Here is an 18,970-nt window from a genome sequence, read left to right as displayed (position 1 = left end):
ATACTGTTAATAGTTGATTCACATGTATTATAGTTTATCATCCCAACTAGATTGTATTTGGAGAATAGGGGGTGGGGCACTGCTGTCACTATTTTTATTCCTTCCAGTATTAAATTTTTTAACCTGTTGATGTGAACAAGATAATTAGGGGATTCCTTAAAAAAAAAAAATGCACCAATGCCCAGGGGATGGGGGGGGGGGGGCATCCTCAGTTTGTCCAGGTGTAGCTTGTTTAGAATGCTAATTTTCAGGCTCACTCCCAAAGAATCTTAATTGAGATCTATGTATTTAAGTCATACGGTTTCTTCACAGGTCAGAACATTCTTAGCAACGTTAAAGATTAGGAACTGCACTGCCTCAGAGACTGGACTCACACATAACCCTCCACACTCGTTTAGAGGGCTGTTGACACTGGACTTCGAGCTAGAGAACCCTGCCTTACCACTTCTTCCATTTCGGCACCTTGCTTCATCTCTTCTGGACTGTTGTCTGGTCTCCAAAGTGGGGGTAGTCACATCTGCCACACAGGATCTTACGTGGGGGCACACTGTGGATATAAAGCCCTTATAAAATCTTGTGTATCTGGAGCAATCAGGCCCGGTTCCTGCCCAGCTCGTATGGAAGAGGTTCACTCAGTCCCCAAATGGCCCCCAAATGGCCCCCAAATGACAAAGAGTGATTTCAACTTCAGAGATGTTTTCTCAGAAAGGAAAGAGCTATAAAAGCGGTTGAGTAAGTCTGGACAGCAACTACATCCTTTCTCCCCAACAAAGAAAAATCAGTCATCTACAGTTTCTGGCACCTGAAGCTTAAACTTTGGGGAAACAATGAACTCTGAGCCCAAGCCTTCAGGCAAGTAAAAATCCCGAGGTGGTTATGCCTGTCTGGAGGTCTGCGAGGCACGAAGTGATGGAGAATGGTGAACCCAGCTGCTCTCTGGCTCACTTGCAACCGGCTCGCTCTCCATACCTAGTACAGCCAAGGGCTGCCGTCGCCATTTTGCAGGGTGGGCAGCGCAGGCTTCTGGCGTTAGGCCGGCCCGCCAGAACCGGGGAGGACGTGGAAGGGTTGGAGGGGGGTAGCGCGCGCTACCAGGAGAAAGCACGCGTGCGCAAAGGCGGCGCCGGCGGAGGGGTGGGGCCGGGGTACGAGTGCGCCTGCTCGGTGGGAGCCCGCGAAGTACCTGGAGGAGGTGGGGGGCGAGGTAGAAAGGAGTGGGGTTGAAGAGCGCTTGCGCGGGAGGGCGACCGTCCAGGGAGGGGGGGGCTCCCGAGCACGCGCGCGGAGACGGGACTTGGGAAGCTCTCGCGAGATCTTCACGGTGCTATATATGTGCGCAGGGAGCCCGCGTCCTTTCCCTGGTGTGATTCCGTCCTGCGCGGCTGTTCTGTGGAACAGTAGTCGTTTCTCTCCGTCCGCCTTCTCTCCCACCTAAGTGCGTGCCACCACCTCATGGAAGATTCGATGGACATGGACATGAGCCCCCTGAGGCCCCAGAACTATCTTTTCGGTAAGTGCTGGGGGGTTGGGGCGAGGCCGAGCGGGGCCTGGTGGCTTTGAGGTGGGGGGGCGGGAAACCCACTGAGGCCTGGGCTGGTAGAGAAACCTGGGCTGGTAGAGGGAGGGAAGCGGACCGCTGGGGCCTTGCAGCCTAAGGGATGGGAGGCCGGGAGGGGAGAACTGAAGCATGAAGCGGTGGAAGGAGGGGCGGCCTGAAGCCTGGGGCGTGAGCGATCCGAGGCCCAGGGCCTGAGGTAACGTAGAACCGGCCTGCCGAAGGGTCGGCTTTGCTTGGAGCACACGGTAGGGCCACGGGCGTTATTTTCCTTCGGAGTGTGTGATTTCGTAGGCTTGAGATTCTTGGCTGGGGTCATTGATGCCGGGTCCCGGCGTCCGGCTGGAGGTTGTGGGGGTCCATGGTGTGCGGTAGTGGCTGTTTTTCTGGGGGAAAGGATACTTAGAGCCCGGCGTTGGCCTCAGGCCTGAGGAGTCTGGAGCCCTACAGCGGAGAATTCAGTCCCGGTGCCTCGGCCGCTTACGGGGGGAGGGGAGGCGCGGCCGGGCGTGAGGAGGCCGCAACCGCTGGGAGCACGTGGTTGCCACGTGGTTGGGGGAAGGAGGGGGGTGTGGGCACTACATCCGGGGCTCCCTGGTGTCTTGTCACTCCGGAGCCTGGGATCCTGGGGCTTAATTGAAACTGTTAGGCGGGAAATGTTGGGTGAAGTGGCGAGTAGAGCCAAGATTCTGGAAGTCTTTGTTAGGTGCTTAACATCTACGATGGCAGATCTCAATTACAGAGTACTTTTCTTATCTCATATTGGTAAATGGAAATTAGCCCACTTTGCAGGTGACGATGCTCAGAACTGAAGTGACTCAATGAAGGTTGTACCTGTAGTTAGAGACTAGATAGATCTAAAGCAAGACCCTTGTCTCTATGCGTTATTTGTAAGTATATGTATGTTTATTCTTTTTTTTTGGAGGGAAGCTGGTGGAAACAGCCTTCTGTGCGGCATTGAGCAAACAGCCTTTTTGAGAAGATAGGAGATGTGTGTAGGTTCCAGCCTTTTTGAAAAGATAGATGTGTGGAGGTTTCAGTTTGAGTCCATAAGATCTGATACAATTTTGGAATCTTGACCTCCCTCCAGAACTCCAGTACCATAGTAGAAAGCGACCAGCTTTGGTTTTTGAATCTTAAGTGAAATTGATTGTCATAGCCATATCTTTGTCAGTCAGGCTGTGCAATAGTGCAAATTTGGTTACACATTTTTTTTTTTAATATACCATGCTGAGATGTGTTGAGATAACATTTAGGCATTTATGTACCCGTAACTGTTAGATGACAATTAAATGGAATCCTATAATTAAAATGTTATTCTGTCAGTACTTGAAACAACTTGCCTATTGATGGAATGGGAGTAGATAACTCCTACATTAAGTAAGGCTCTTGACTAGCTGGGGTTTCTGGTCAGTATACGGTATTAACCCTTTCTATTGGAAATATCCTTATGATATAGCTAATCTTAAACATAATTTGAGCATAATTTAATGCATATCATTTCTGTTAACTTCAAGGAAGGGATATTGATCCCTGTGCCAAGTTTTGATCCATGTTTGTAGTTTTTCCCTTGTAAATACAAATTCACGTAGGTGTTTGTGTAACCATTCATTTCTAAATTTGCCACTTGTCCTGTATACTTAGGTAGGTAATTTTTTTTTAAACAGTGCGATTTTATCAACCTTGTATATTAGACTTAGTTTCAGATACTGGTTTCAGTTTTTTTACTAAACTTTTGGGCCTGTTTCTACCTAAGAATGTAATAGTGTAGCTGAAAATGAGATAGTATAGTGGGAAAGTAGAATTTATAAAGCCCTGTATGGATGTTATTTGATATTTATAGACACTTGTGTTTAAGAAACCCAGGAAGAAATACTTCTGCCTTGCCATCTGGTAGCTAGAATAGTGGAAAATCTGTTCACAAATTAACTGTTTTTTTTTGGTTACCCTCACTTAAGTTTCAAAGCTAATTCTTTTTTGTTGCTGTTTTCCCCTTTTCAGGTTGTGAACTAAAGGCTGACAAAGATTATCACTTTAAAGTGGATAATGATGAAAACGAGCACCAGTTATCTTTAAGAACGGTAAGTTAAACTTTTCAAAATAAACTATTTAACCTTTCTTGATTTCAGTCTATTCCTGTTTGTGTGATTTAATAACTTTGTAATAGTATTTTTTATAACTGAGATTGTATGTATTTGCTTATGTACCTGTGGTGTAAAACTTGGCCTCTTTACCTCTCATTTAGTAATCACGCAAAGTTCTGTCACACTACTGTTCGGCTGCCCATATTTAAGTACTTTGCTTCTTTGGCTGCATTGTAAAGCCCTTTAAGGCGGTGATAAATGTTTTTGTCCTCTGTAGTGACTAGCCTGTAGCCTTTCTGCCTAGCTTGCAGTCAGTGGTCAGTAAACGTTAGGTGATCCATACTGTGGGTAGATGATAACCTATAACAATGCCATCAAATTTTTAAGCGTTTCAAATTTGAGTATGAGAAATGATTGGCAAGGCCACATAAAACTTGAGACAACGTTGTGCACAAATTAGTTTTCCATCAGTGGTGATAATGGGTTTATAATTCTGGTTTTTCTTTTTTGTAGACAAATTTTGGGGGAATTTTAAAGTAGAATAACTAAAGTTGAAGTAACTTTTTGTTCACAGGTCAGTTTAGGAGCTGGTGCAAAGGATGAATTGCACATTGTTGAAGCAGAGGCAATGAATTATGAAGGCAGTCCAATTAAAGTCACACTGGCAACTTTGAAAATGTCTGTACAGCCAACGGTAAGGGCACTTAACTGCTGGATTTTATGTTAAGGTCTAATTCTGTTGTGTTACGGTAGGTGTCCTTTAGGTTACTACACCAAGGGCATTGAAGAAGGAATTTTCTTTGGTATTTCTAGTAACTGGCTGTGTCTTATGTCACTGTGGGGTTGAATGGTCAACTCTTGAACATAGTGGTTTGCTACCTGTTAGAGGTGAGAAACAGGTTCACTGGTTTGTTCATTTGGTTTATGAGTTTGCCTATTTACATTTTTGTAAGTCTGTTATGAACAGGTATTTATACCAAATACATTTGTTTTCACAATATTTAGTGATTTTTAAAAGTTTTTCCTTTTCAGGTTTCCCTTGGGGGCTTTGAAATAACACCACCTGTGGTCTTACGGTTGAAATGCGGTTCAGGGCCTGTGCATATTAGTGGACAGCACTTAGTAGGTATGTTATGTATTGTGCTGTTTATTCTCTCTTAATGCAGTTAACTTTGTTCCCAATTTGGACTTTGTAAATCATGCTTAGTTTTAGTACTGCTGTCTTTATTAATAGGTTGAAGTGGAAATAGAGTAACTTAAACTGGAAAAGCCTGTTTTTTTGTTGTTTTGTTTTTCATTTAAAGCCTAGTAGAGTGCTGGCCTTCAGAGTTGCTTTTTAAATTTTAGGTTCCCTATTTGCTGTTTTCATAGTTCTTTTTTAATGTTCATTTAAAATTTTTAAATGCTCCTTACTGTATGTTATGCTCTTTTTTTCTGAGTTCTTGCTTGTTGGTTGAGTTTTATTCGTAGCTAATAAATAATTTTTTATTTTAGCTGTGGAGGAGGATGCAGAGTCAGAAGATGAAGAGGAAGAGGATGTGAAACTCCTTAGTATATCTGGAAAGCGTTCTGCCCCTGGAAGTGGTAGCAAGGTTCCACAGGTATAGGTGTAAAGATCTCTCTTATTTTGGTCTTTGGTTTGGTGATTAAGATCAGCACTTGTATATGAGTATGTGTGTATATATTTACGTATATATATGTATTGTTTTTTAAGAAAAAAGTAAAACTTGCTGCCGATGAAGATGACGATGAAGATGACGATGATGACGATGATGATGAAGAGTAAGTGTGTTCTAGAAACTTGATGTAGCTGTATGGGGAGTAGTTTATGAAAGTTATTTACCACAGTCCTCCATGAAATTAAGTAAGAGTTTAATTAAAGAATGGGTAAATGATCAGTGGTTGTCACTGCATTACATTAGCTGAGTTGAAGGATACTATTGGGATTAAGAACCTTTAAAATGCAGTGTGGGAGTGCTTCTGTCAGTTAAATGTCCTACTTCCAGCTCAGGTCTTGATCTCATGGTTGGTTCGAGCCCTGCGTCAGGCCCTGTGCTGACAGCTCAGAGCCTGGAGGCTGCTTCAGATTGTGTCTTCCCCTCTCTGCCCCTCCCCTGCTGTTGGCTCTTTTTCTCAGAAACATTAACAAAGTTAAAAAAGAAAAGTTGCAGTGTGTTGCAAATTTTCAAGAGTATGCAGCATTTCCCAAACGTGTCCGACTAGATAACTTTTTTTTTCTGACGAAGATTTAGTGAACATGTGATTAGGTATGTCTTCCACTGAACAGTTTATGATGAATGGTTTGGGTGAAAAGAGAATCTGAATAGCTCCAGCAACATTTGTTTTGTGGGTTGTTATTTAACGAATTCCACCACCCCCCCAAGGATTTTGGCCCTTGGTTCTCTGATTGTTACTGATAAAATTTTTCTAAAAGAGATTAAGATTTTCTTGGAAAGGATTTGATAGGTTTATTAAATTTGGTTAGGCTAAGTAAACAGTTACATGCCCACTAAAGAATAAAATGGTATTTATAATTGGTCTTTCCTATTTCCAGTAATGTCAGTAATTTGTAATAAGTTGAACTTTTAATTGACAGCTTTGTTTCTGAGTTCCCAGGTTGGTCCATAAATATTTATTGAAAACGTAATTCGAATAGAATATAGGAAAGACTGATCAAACATGCACTAGTTAATGATCATATCTGGGAGTTAGGTTTTCAGTAACCTCAAATAGCCAACCTGGTAGTTCTTTAAAAAGCCCTTTGGGCAGGACAGTGAAGGCAGAAAGTAGGAAAAGGCTGAGTTGAATGCTTAACAAAATTCAAAATTACTTGCATATCAAATTTAAAACAATATAGTTGGTATTTTATTGTTAACTGCTTTTGAGTATAGTTATCAGTAGGAATTAAAGTGATATACTCCAAGAGAAATAGGGGAAATGGGCTTAAAACAAATGAGAAATATGGATGGTGTATGGTGCTTAGTTATATTTGAGTTTATTTAGTCCTTGATTTCAGGTTACCTTTGTCTAGGTATACTGTCTATGCACAGTAGCATGTTCACTGAGGAGAAAATCTCTTCTAGGAAGAAAGGCTTTCGAGTAGGGACCTGATTGTTACCTTCAATCTGCTTGGGTTTTGAAGGATTTCCTGTCTTTAAAATGGGGATTTTTCCTGATACAACCACAACATAGAGTAGTCTCTGTTCTTCCATGTTCCAAGTTGCCTTTAGGTTTGGTAGTGTGGGAAGAATGAAGTGTGTGTGTATCTGTTAAGGCCCAAGTTAGTTTTCATGGAAGGGAAGAAGGGGTAAAGGGGTGGGTAGTCAGATAACGTATGTATAGGGTAGAGATGGTTAAATAAAACCGCTTATGACAGTGGTTTTATAGAAATCATTGTCATTCTTGTTTCTAGTGTGGGGAGGCACATAAAGGGATTGGGTTCTAAAGCCAAAATTGACAGAATCATTCTTTAAAGGACTGTATCTATGGCTTTGTTTGTATTACATGATACTTGACCATTTTAACCCAATTCTGAAAAGATGGGTGTTTCCTTTGGTTGCACATAGATGAAGCTGCTCCTGTTTTAAATTTAGAGATTACATAGTAAGGGAGAGAAGGAAAGGAAACTTAAAAAAAAATTTTTTTTTGAATGTTTATTATTTTTGAAGGAAAGAGAGACAGTGCGTGAGCAGGGGAGGAGCAGAGAGAAAGAGAGACACAGGATCCAAAGCAGGTTCCAGGCTCTGAGCTGTCAGCACAGAGCCTGACGGGGCTCGAACTCTCGAACCGTGAGATCATGACCTGAGCCGAAGTCAGACGCTTAACCGACTGAGCCACCCAGGCGCCTTGAAGAATAACTTTTTGACTAGTATATAATGTTGTTATGTCGTCCGAAATCATGCTATAATCACTTCCTTCACCCGGCTCTACTCAACCACTGTTTCTCATTTTTAATAAAATCGGTTATTTTGCATATTTAATATAAATGGAATCATACAATACGTGATTTATGACTGGGTTTTAAAAGAACCATTTACATTGGGGCACCTCGGTGGCTCAGTTGGTTAAGTATCCAACTCTTGATTTTGGCTCAGGTCATAGTCTCATGGTTTGTGGGATCATGCCCTACTTGGGATTCTTTCTCTCTGCCCCTCTCCTGCTTGCGTGTGCATGGTGTCTCTCAAAAAGAAATACACAACTTAAAAAAATTATTTATGTTGAAGCATTTCTAGTACAGTAAAACCTTGGTTTGCAGGCATAGTTTATTCCAGAAACATGTTTGTAACCCAAAGCACTCATAGATCAGTGAATTTCCTCATAAGAAATAGTGGAAACTCAGATGATTCGTCCCACAATGCAAAAATATTCATATGAAAATGATTGTAATACTGGAATATAATACAAAATAATAAAGAATACAAAACATAAAGAGAATTTAACCTGCACTTGGAAAACCTTCATAGCTGGTGTGAGGGAGACAAGAGGAGGGTTATTGTGTAGGATGACTTTCACAACCAGTAATGGCATCACTGCTATCTATTGGCTCAGTGGAATCTTTTTTACAGTACAGTATTAATAAACTTGTCATCTATTGTATTTAGTGTAACTGGCAATAAAGCAGCAGAGGAAAGGGTCTGTATCTGCCGGCAGCCTGACCTAGAATGAAGCAAAGGATTGTCCATAGGCACTTTGAAGTGACAAAAAATACCCTAGTGCCAGTTGTGGGCACCTTCAAACATTTTGAAAAATCACTGATTTCTACCAAACACTGCGGCCTGAGACCAGTCATCCGAGCATAGGAGACAATCACCCCCAATCTTACAGAGCGAACCATTGGTTTAGTTGTGAGATATGATGTTTGGTGTCACGTACTACAGACATAACTGGTTTATCAAGTTAATTTATTATAGACATGTTTGCTCGTCTTGTGGAATGCTCACAGAACAAGTTACTCACAATCCAAGGTTTGTGTCTTGATTTTTTTTCTAGATTACTGAGTTAAAAGAGGGGTTTTTTTTTGTTTATTTCTGAGAGAGCATGGGCATGCTGGGGCGGGGCTGAGAGGGAGAGAGAACACATCTCAGGCAGGTTCCCAGCTGTCAGCACAGAGTCCCATGTGGGGCTGAAACTCACAGAACTGTGGGATCATGATCTGAGCTGAACTGACTGAGCCACTTAGGTATCCCAGTGTTAGTTTTCTTTTAATGTTTTGGGACAAGTCCCTTATCAGATACATACAATTCATAAATATTTTCTTCCATTCTTTGGGTTGTTTTTCCACTCTTCAGTGGTATCCTTTGCACAAAAATTTTTTCTTTTTTTTTTTTTTTTTTTATTGAAGCATAGTTGACAACACAGTGTTATATTAGCTTACATTTTTTTTAAGGTTTTATGAAGTCCAGTTTGTTAGCTTGTGCTTTTGGTGTCAAACCTAAAAATTTAGACCCTTGGTCCATTTTGAATCAGTTTTTGTACATGGTGTGAGGTAGAGGACTAACTTAAATTCTGCATGTGGATTTCTAGTTTTCCCAGCACTATTAGCCTTTCAACTCTTGAATTTTACTGATATAGGTCTATCCTTCTGCTAAAACAATTGTCCTGGTTTGTAGTTCTTACGGGGTTCTTTGGAAAATACTGAATCCTAACTTTGTTCTTTCTCAAGTTTGTTGTTGGCTGCTCTCGGTTCCTTGAATTTTGATGCAAATTTTAGGATCAATTTCTATAGAGAAGCCAGCAGGGACTCAAGGATTTCGATGAACCTGTAGATTAATAGAGTTGCCACCTCAGTAAAATATTTCTACTGATCTGTGAACGTTAGATGTGTTTATTTTAATTTCTTTAAACTATAATCTCCACTTTGTAAAATTTTTATGCCTTTTAATTGTAAAAACATAATTCTCATTTCAGGAATGTTATCCATATTCACATTGTTTGACAGGTCTTAAACTCTTGTAGTAATACTGAAAATCTCATGAAATGAAAACAACTCATTTCTATCTTCAGCCCCTGGCAACCACCATTCTACTTTTGGTTCTATAAGGAGTATAAAGATTACTTTTGATGTGTTATATTAAGTGGGATTGTACAGTATGTTTCTTTCTGTGACTGTCTTATTTCAGTTAATGTCCTCAAGATTTATTCATCTTCAGCATGTGACAGGAATTCATTAAAACAATATTCCAAGAATGTAAATTGTGATAACTGTCAAAAAACCTCAAATATTCCATTAAATATATAGAACATTTTTAAAATCTGTTTGACTGTTAATGGACATGTGAGTTGCTTCTACCTCTTGGAAATTGTGAATAATGCTATAATGATGATGAATGGACAAATATCTCTTAAGATCCTGCTTTCAGTTCTTTTTGTCAATTCCAGAAAGTTCAAAATTTCTTAATACCTTGATTTGATTGTCTAAACTTATTGATTCATCGGCTCTTCTATGAAATTGGTTCGTAGCCAGTTTCTACATAGGCTTCTTGGTTTATGAGTGCATTGAATCAGTAATAATGACTCATTTCATTTGTAGTGATGATGATGATGATTTTGATGATGAGGAAGCTGAAGAAAAGGCTCCAGTAAAGAAAGTAAGTAGGATACAATGGTACAGGGTTGCCAGAAGTTGCTAGTAACAAATGATGATAGATAAATTTTTGTGCTCTTCACTTGTAGTTAATGAAAGCTGGCTTGGGAGGAGTTAATGATCTAATACTTTAAAAATTAGCCCATGGGGCGCCTGGGTGGCGCAGTCGGTTAAGTGTCCGACTTCAGCCAGGTCACGATCTCGCGGTCTGTGAGTTCGAGCCCCGTGTCAGGCTCTGGGCTGATGGCTCAGAGCCTGGAGCCTGTTTCCGATTCTGTGTCTCCCTCTCTCTCTGCCCCTCCCCCGTTCATGCTCTGTCTCTCTCTGTCCCAAAAATAAATAAACGTTGAAAAAAAAATTTAAAAATTAGCCCTGAGTTGAGGTAGTCTTAAGATTTCCTAGTAGTGGACAGTGATCTTTTTTTACCCATGTGGCCTTCTTCCACTTTAAAACTTTGGTCAGAATTTTTTTTTTTTTTTTTTTTTTTTTTGGTTTTAGCAAACTACTACTTTTATATGGTTTGGGGCAGTTACATAGGAGGGCATTGATTAAGATTAATTTATAATTGCAGTCTATACGAGATACTCCAGCCAAAAATGCACAAAAATCTAACCAGAATGGAAAAGACTCAAAACCATCAACACCAAGATCAAAAGTGAGTGGCATCATATACCTAAACACAGCCTTTGTTGAAGTAGTTAGGAAAGTTAAAAGTTCTGTGGAAGAAGGTAGTCTGAAATTTGATAGTGCTTGGAGAACACTTGTAATTGAGATCTTAAAGCACTAAAATATGCTTGTTGGTAATCGTTATCCTATATGTATCATTTCTGGCATTCTAGTGGAAGAGAAAGCCAGCACAAAGATTTTATTGTGTTAGAGTTGTCTCCTGTAAGGAATCTTGTTTGTTGAAAGATATTATTTATGGCATAGCAGAGTTTCTCAACCCTGGCTGCATGTTAGAACCTAATAGCAGCTTAAAGGAACCACAATACCTGGTCTTGGAGGTTACTATTTAAAAGCTATGGGAATGGGTATCAGGCATTTAGCTGCATTGACTTGCTTAATTCTTGGAGCCTTATGCTTTCAATTTTGATGGTATCCTTTTTAAGTGTGAACTAATCTGATGTGAAATATAAAAGCAAACTCAAACTATCCTATTTTTTAAGGAATGATTTTAAGAATATAATTGTTCAGTCATGAATTTATGATATCTGAATTCTGGTTGTATACATTTTACAAGGAAGGACTGTAAATAATGCTTTTCTTGAGAACATCCACGTATGTAGGATGGGTTTTAACAGTATACGTAAGTGTATACACTTACAACCTTTCGAAATTCAACTTGTTTTTCAGGGTCAAGAATCTTTCAAAAAACAGGAAAAGACTCCCAAAACACCGAAAGGACCTAGTTCTGTAGAAGACATTAAAGCAAAAATGCAAGCAAGTATAGAAAAAGTGAGTAAAATGATCTTTCCTGAAGAAACTTGATAAAGGTATATTTCCCCCTCTCTTAAACACCATTGTGAAGGCTTGGAACAAAATCTTATTGTTTTTCCTTGATGTATCTGTCCCTTATGTGCTCTTGGTTTTCAGAAGTGTATTACTTGTTATTTACATTCATTTCTAGTCTCAGTGATTTTTTTTTTTTTTTTTTGCGTATTTGAAGTTACATATATATTCTTTCATAAAAGAAATACAAGTCAGTTGATTTTAAGATTTGTTTCTGACTTCGGATGTTAGATTCAATGAGAACATTTTCCTCTTTTTGTAAGATGCTACAGAACCAGCAGAGGGCGTATGAGTCTTACAAAATTGCAAGCTGCTGGTTGCTTGGTATAGTTAAAAAAAAAACCTCCTAATTTGAGTCCTTTTATTTGCCTTTTACACCAAGGTATTACCAGTCAATATATGTGGATCTTTGACCAATACGCTTACATTTAGTTGCCTTTTGTCTTAAATAGTGGAAACAAGAAATTTGCTCTCATCCTGATGCTTACTTGACTGGAGAACTAAACTTCTTAAACTAGTGAATTTGGACTTGTAGAAAATGGAATGGAATAATCAATTTAAATGTATTCAGACATTTGAGAACAGCTAGAATTCTGAGAGATATAATATTAGACCCCAGTTTTTGAGAATAAACGCGGGATGGTGAGGAAAAGTTGCTCCTTTGCCCATGTTTTTCCTGTTTTCTAGGTTCTACCTGGCTTCAGTAGATTTCCTTGTGCAGTGAAGAGTCAGTTGGAAAAATAACATTTAGAAGCAGAATGTATTATGTATTGTTTTTGCTTTAGTAATACTGTAAACCTTTCTAGTCTTCTGGTGTCACTGCTTTATATTTATCCCTTTCACACAGTGCTAAAATGACCTTTTTAGATAACCCTCCCCCCCATTTTAATATGGACCTATCTCCTTGGTTTAATTACAGGCGAATTGAACAGTCCTGGGCACTACTGGTAAATTAAGCCCCAAGCTGGGGAGAGAGGAAAAGGAGAGAGAAATGTAGTCCATACTGAGTGTCATCAACAATCCAGACTGAAGTCTTCTATTTTAATCTCAAATCTCCTTTCCTGATTTGCCACCCACCCACGCCCCCTTCCAGGCTGGAAGCAATCTCATTCTTAGTCTCCTAAAGCACTTTCTTTTGGCTGCTGTGATTCAGTGAACATTATACCTTCTATGATTTGTGCATTTGCCTCACCTCTTTGACCATGTTTTAATCACCTTTGTTTGTATCTCCTTAGCTGCTCAATAAATATTTGAATGAATCAAATAAGAATGTTATGTGGCAAATAATTTGAAAATGGAAATGACAGGTTTATTTTCTAGGTTATAGAGGCAATTTAAGAATCCCATACCATATTTCTGATCACTTATTTTGTGCTATGATTCCTTTGGCATTCTGAAACCTTGGTCTTTTTAAAACGCATAGATGTTTCAGGTTACAAGAAAAAGTAAAATTTAGTTACCAAAATAAGGAACAAAGACGATATACTTAGTATGTTAAATAAGATAATTCAAAAGTAGAAATGACTGTAAACCGCAAGATATTTGCAGTAATTGCAGTCTTTGAAAATATTTGATGAAATATTTTGAAAATAATTTGGTGTTAGTACTGTTGTGATTCATCCCCTATGTCTATAACTGAAGGAGGTGCCAAGTTGTGAAATGTAGGACTAATTTTTCTCCCGTTTGGACTTCATATACCTCTTGAACTGACTTCCAGGTTAGCGTTGTGCTGGACTTAGGTTCTTAGTATGTATTAAGTGATGTTCAGTTTTGATCTCTTGGCGGTACTCAAGGGGTATACATTTGCTTTACATTTGGTTTGGGGTAGTATATAATAGAGTAGGCAGTCAAGCTGACATTTGAGTGCCTGAGAATCTGTTGTAGCTCATATTTTACATTTTTAGGATGGTTGGAGAGAATTTGAAATTTTGACAAACCTATCAATATAGGAGTACTATGAAAGACTCATGTTCTAAATATTGTTGCCTAATAGGTCTTTCTGGGTCTAAAAACTCAGTATTATTAAAATGAAAGAGTTGAAGGGGCAAGGAACCAATGGTCCATGTAAGATTATGCATATCTGTGAGGAATTTCATAATATCTCAAAAACAGTGTTCCTATACTTAAACGCAATAATGCTTTTGTCTCCTAGGGTGGTTCTCTTCCCAAAGTGGAAGCCAAGTTCATCAATTATGTGAAGAATTGCTTCCGGATGACTGACCAAGAGGTAACTGAATTTTCAGGAGACCTGACCAAATCCAAATTTTTTATTGTGATTTATTTATGATTATTTTCTTTAAGTGTTGGCTTCTTTTAAAAGGTTCCTAACCACAGACTATTACACTTCAGATTAAGTACATGGAAACTCTTAAGAATTTAGTTGGCAGAGATTGAGAAGATAACTTCTTAGTACATTTTTCTCAGTTTTTATATAGTTGGTAAATTATCTCTTCGTTACTGAGCGCAGTTTTACTCTGTTGGCTAAAGAAATGTGCTGTGGTTTCCTTGCTCCTTTTGACTGTTTGAGGTAGTCTGGTCTTTTGCTTTTTTGTGTGCTTGGGAAACACATTTTGCTGAAATCGACCTAATGTGTAAAATCAGGAAGCAAGAAGTCAAATTGTAGTTAATACTCAATGTAGTAGCTTGAATCAGCTGTTAATTTGTGTTATATATTATTTTGTTAGTAGAAATTGATGCATTTATTTTTATTGTCTTACGGTTGCTGACTCAAATGTAAGGAAAATGTAAAAACAGGTAAGGGTGCTAGGTATCTTGTATATACAGAACATATGCTGTGTTAAATGGTTTTTGTCAGGAATCAATCCCTAAGCCTCCTGTGTCCAACTTTTTTCAGTAAATGAAATTTGTCCTTTTGAGGTAATTTTCTGCAGCAGTAGGTAGCACTTAAATCATTTACATGGCAGCACTATTTTTCTCCAATTTGAAACCCTTTCAATGTTTCAACACTGTTTACTATTATTTTGGAAGTTAGCCTTGATTGATAAGGCTGTGAGATGAAATTCAAGTTTTTACTCTTTTGGTTGCTATTCTGTTTATATATACTTGAACCCCAAAATGCAAGTGAATTCTGTGAGTTTTCTGAATACTGGACATTGTTAAAAGTCTGTGAAACTGCAGTATACAATTGTCCAGTATTGCAAATAGTGGAAAGATGCATGCAATAACAAGGAAGCCTAAGACGTGATTTCTCCCACTAGTACCAAAGAAAGTGGTGAAATACAGTGTGTGATTAAAATTCAGAGAAGATAAAATAATAACCAAAATTGTAAAGGCTTTCCACAAATGGTATAGTATCAGTCTTGGAGCTAAAGTAACTGAATTCACTGTTACCAGAAGTATTTTCTGACTCTAAAACTGGAAGCATTGTGGGCAGGTGCCTGGGTGGCTCAGCCTCTGTTTGAGCATCGGACTCTTGATTTTTGGCTCAGGTCATGATCCAGGGTTGTTGGATAGAGCCCCATGTGGACCTGAGTGTGGAGCCTGCCCTGGATTCATTCTTTCTTTCTCTGCCCCTCTCCCCTCATACACATGTGCTCTCTTCTCTTTCTAAAATTAAAATAAAAAACAACTGGAAGCATATTTTGAAGTGCCAGGATGAAATTTCTACAGTATTAAAAAGTAGTTTCATTTATTGTTGTAGAGATTATCAAAGCTTAAATGCTTCACGTTTTTATGGCGTGCCTACACATATAAGTAATCACAATGTATAAAATATTGCCATTGCTTGTATAGTTTTCCTTGTGAAAAAGTTGCTTATGAGGATTTGGCTAGTAAAATCCCTTCCAGATGGGACTTGAGAAATACTAGTAAGTCTTTATAAGCTCTTGAATTAAGAGCTAATGAAAACAACTGGAGTTTTTTTGTGGAGAAACCACAGATCAAAGTTTGGTAAATGTTTATTTAAAGGTATTGTTTACTCAAAACTGTACAAGATTCTGAGTGACCAGGAAGATTTTATGAGACTCTCAACATTTGATATTCATTTCCCTTGCATTTGAAACCCAGTGGCTGTTGAAAAACAGTAGTTGAGAGAATCAATCCTATGTATTTGAAGCACTAAAATCATATTTTGGGAGAAGAGGCTGTAAATGTTCTTAGTGACATTTTTTAAATAGTACATCAAATAAAGGTTACTTTCTTAGTTTTAAATGACTGTTTAGCAGGATTATGTAAATTCAGAGATATTCAAAGAACTCACTGACCTGTATTTTATTGTTTTAAAGGAATTTGTTGAGTCCTGTAAAGAATTGACAAACATCAAGACTATTTTTTATCTATTTACTTTTTAAAAGGTTTTATTTTGGAGTAATCTCTCTACCCAATGTAGGGTTTGAACCCACAACCTTGAGATCGAGTCACATGCTACACTGACTGAGCCAGCCAGGCACCCCAGGACTTAAAAGAACATTATTTATGGATAGGAAATGAAATGCGAACTTGAAGTGTATAACAACTATACTTAATCATGACTCATTTGAAGAATAATTCTTTCGCATGGATGTTCATACTAGTATGAGAACAAGTATAGATTTCATGTATTGAAGTAAGGCGTAAAAGTGGAGGGATGCTTTTTTTTTTTTTTTTTGTCAGTAGACAACATTTAAATCCTTACATTTAAGGAATGGAAAAGCAGGTGATGCCTTAGAATAGAAGACGGGTGTTTTAAGTGCTTTAACAAATCAGATAAGAACAAGGGCTGAGTAGTTAATCTAGTGTATTTCAAGTACACATAATATTTTCGTATGTGTTCTACAGGCTTAGAACTAAGTATATGTAACTGTGTTAACAGAAATCTTATTTAACTGCATTTTCTGTATTTTTATGTGCTAAGTCTGGCAGCCCTGAGCAGAGGACATAGGCAGCATTGGCCAAACTGGCCTCTCTGCTCTTTCATTCCATTTATGTAAGCTGTTAAATGCATACTAGTACCATTGACTTCGTTTACAAAGATTCACATGACTTTGTCTTTTTTGAAGTATTTGAAAGTAAATTATGTCTGAGTATAAATTCCCTTGCAATCAGTTCTTAATTATCTAGAGTTGAACCTTTTTGGTGGTAGGATGAAAAATAATAGGTATGTTGAACTGTACAAAGAAACATGGTTTAATTTATTGGTGTCTGTGAAGTGTTGTGGTTCTTTTAACCACATTTCTTTTTTTGTTTTCCAGGCTATTCAAGATCTCTGGCAGTGGAGGAAGTCTCTTTAAGAAAATAGTTTAAACAGTTTGTTAAAATTTTCCGTCTTATTTCATTTCTGTAACAGTTGATATCTGGCTGTCCTTTTTATAATGCAGAGTGAGAACTTTCCCTACCGTGTCTGATAAATGTTGTCCAGGTTCCATTGCCAAGAATGTGTTGTCCAAAATGCCTGTTTAGTTTTTAAAGATGGAGCTCCACCCTTTGCTTGGTTTTAAGTATGTATGGAATGTTATGATAGGACATAGTAGTAGTGGTGGTCAGACAAATGGAAATGGTGGGGAGACAAAAATATACATGTGAAATAAACTCAGTATTTTAATAAAGTAGCACTGTTTCTCTTTCTATTATTTACCCTTAAACTTTGTCAAAGAACTAGCTGTACATAGTTAAAAGTATCAGATAACACCTAAAAATCCCCTGAGAAACAGTCCTTGCCCTAAACCCTTTAAATTGTTCCTGCTTCTTAATTTTTCATCGTGAGCATTTAATGCTTCTACTTTCCTACCTCCTGATAATGGTTGATAATTGTGGTCATGCAGGCGTGTTTCCAGATGTTCAGTCAGGCCACCTATCCACGTACCCAGCCTTTTCACTGGTAAAATCTGGCATGTTAAACAGCTTGTAGCAGGCTTTCTTAACTTGGGTTCTTCATCTAAACCAGAACAGAAGATGAATTCTGTTGACCTTTTTCTCAGTTTGCCCAAAATAGCACATAATTTATACATTTTTAGATCCTTGGGAGAAAAGTTAACTTATTGCATATGGTGGTTACATGAGGACATTCAGAGGCTAATCCTTGGGATCTGTGTTTTACCATGTGCCAGTTGCATGATGGTGTCATGGTTAGATTACTGTTCTTTTGTTGTGGTGTATCCAGTAGTTTGCTAATCTATGGAGGAGGTATTTTCTGAGTACATGTAATCTGAAAAGTCACTTTTTAACAAAGTTCAGTGCCGCTAAATCTTAGAATTTTAATTGTGCCGTTTTTGTCCTCCTCCTGATGTTTTCATGTGTTCTTTTGTATATGACCAGTTTTTCTGAGAATTCATTAAGATTGTTGTTGGTTTTCTAAACTTTTATGTCTTATTCTGGGCCCTGGGTAAACTGGGTCTGTCCTCCAGAGACTTCCAGTTTGGGGCCATTTTCTTGGGAGATTTCAGTCTCTTGCTTAACTTCTATCCGTTCTTAGGCCTTCTGTTTGGTTCTCTTGGATGTTTTTCCTCATTCCTTTCTGTTTAAACTTTAGGAGAAGAGACTATTTTATGTCATCAAAATTGTGTTTTATTTTTTTAACTTCCAAATGCTCTTCCTTGGTGTTTGGGGACATAGTATCTGAAGTCTGAAGAAACTCTTCACCCCATGCATTGTTTACTCATTTTTTTTCACCTCTCAGTCTTTTTTATATTGATTAGGAGGATTGCTCTTGCTCATGAGGCTGCAGTAGCAGATATTTTGATGGGATGAACAGATAACACCAGCCTTTTAATTTCTTGAGTGTTTTTGGTACAGTAACCTTATTTTGGGAGGTGGGGAAAAGGTTGGTGCAGTACTGTCTTTCTAATCCCAGTTTCCAGGGGTTAGGTGCTTCTTCTAGTCATTTACTTCAGGTTTTGTTTTTCTTCATTGAGTGTTCCCATTTCCTCGCTCCAGGAGGTCTATTCTTGTAGTTTCTCATTTTATACCATTGTTAATGGAGACTCCAATGGAAATGGTGAATGTTCATTGTTCTTCATTTCACTGAATAGTGCCTTTGGCTTAAAGGATGTTTATATTAATGTTTAAAAGATCATTAAGTTGATAGAATTCCAAAACAAGCTACACATGATTTTTTAAAACTTACTGGTGTAAAATAGTGCTACCATGAGTTAAATAGAGTTGTCGTTTCTTTCCTAGGTAGTGATTTACATTGCAGAATGTGATGATACGGGAGTATATTAGGTAATTAGTTACTTAAAATGTTCAAAAGTAGAAGTGTACTTTTGCATTGTGTCTCCAAAATGTAGGTCTGATTTGTTTATT

The 18,970-nt window shown here is 38.3% G+C and overlaps 1 protein-coding gene across 2 annotated transcripts; it reads left to right on the top strand.

Annotated features, from left to right (window-relative positions):
* Nucleotides 1-1,314: 1,314 nt before the first annotated feature.
* Nucleotides 1,315-17,277, top strand: NPM1 (nucleophosmin 1). 2 transcript variants are annotated; one of them, XM_043596072.1, is made up of 11 exons: nt 1,315-1,510; nt 3,557-3,636; nt 4,214-4,333; nt 4,672-4,765; nt 5,134-5,240; nt 5,354-5,421; nt 10,169-10,226; nt 10,794-10,877; nt 11,576-11,677; nt 13,884-13,958; nt 16,921-17,277. In XM_043596072.1, the coding sequence occupies exons 1-11, from the start codon at nt 1,453-1,455 to the stop codon at nt 16,957-16,959; spliced, it is 885 nt and encodes a 294-aa protein (XP_043452007.1). In that variant the 5' UTR covers nt 1,315-1,452; the 3' UTR covers nt 16,960-17,277. The 2 variants fall into 2 exon arrangements, with proteins under 2 accessions (XP_043452007.1, XP_043452011.1); XM_043596076.1 differs by lacking the exons at nt 13,884-13,958; nt 16,921-17,277 and adding an exon at nt 12,651-12,995 and having other exon boundaries at nt 1,326-1,510.
* The last annotated feature ends 1,693 nt before the right edge of the window (nt 17,278-18,970 follow it).

This window comes from Prionailurus bengalensis, chromosome A1, assembly GCF_016509475.1.
Source record: "Prionailurus bengalensis isolate Pbe53 chromosome A1, Fcat_Pben_1.1_paternal_pri, whole genome shotgun sequence".
Classification (NCBI taxonomy): domain Eukaryota; kingdom Metazoa; phylum Chordata; class Mammalia; order Carnivora; family Felidae; genus Prionailurus; species Prionailurus bengalensis.
The sequence above is the reverse complement of the archived record's forward strand: the minus strand, read 5'-3'. Positions and strand labels throughout refer to the sequence as shown.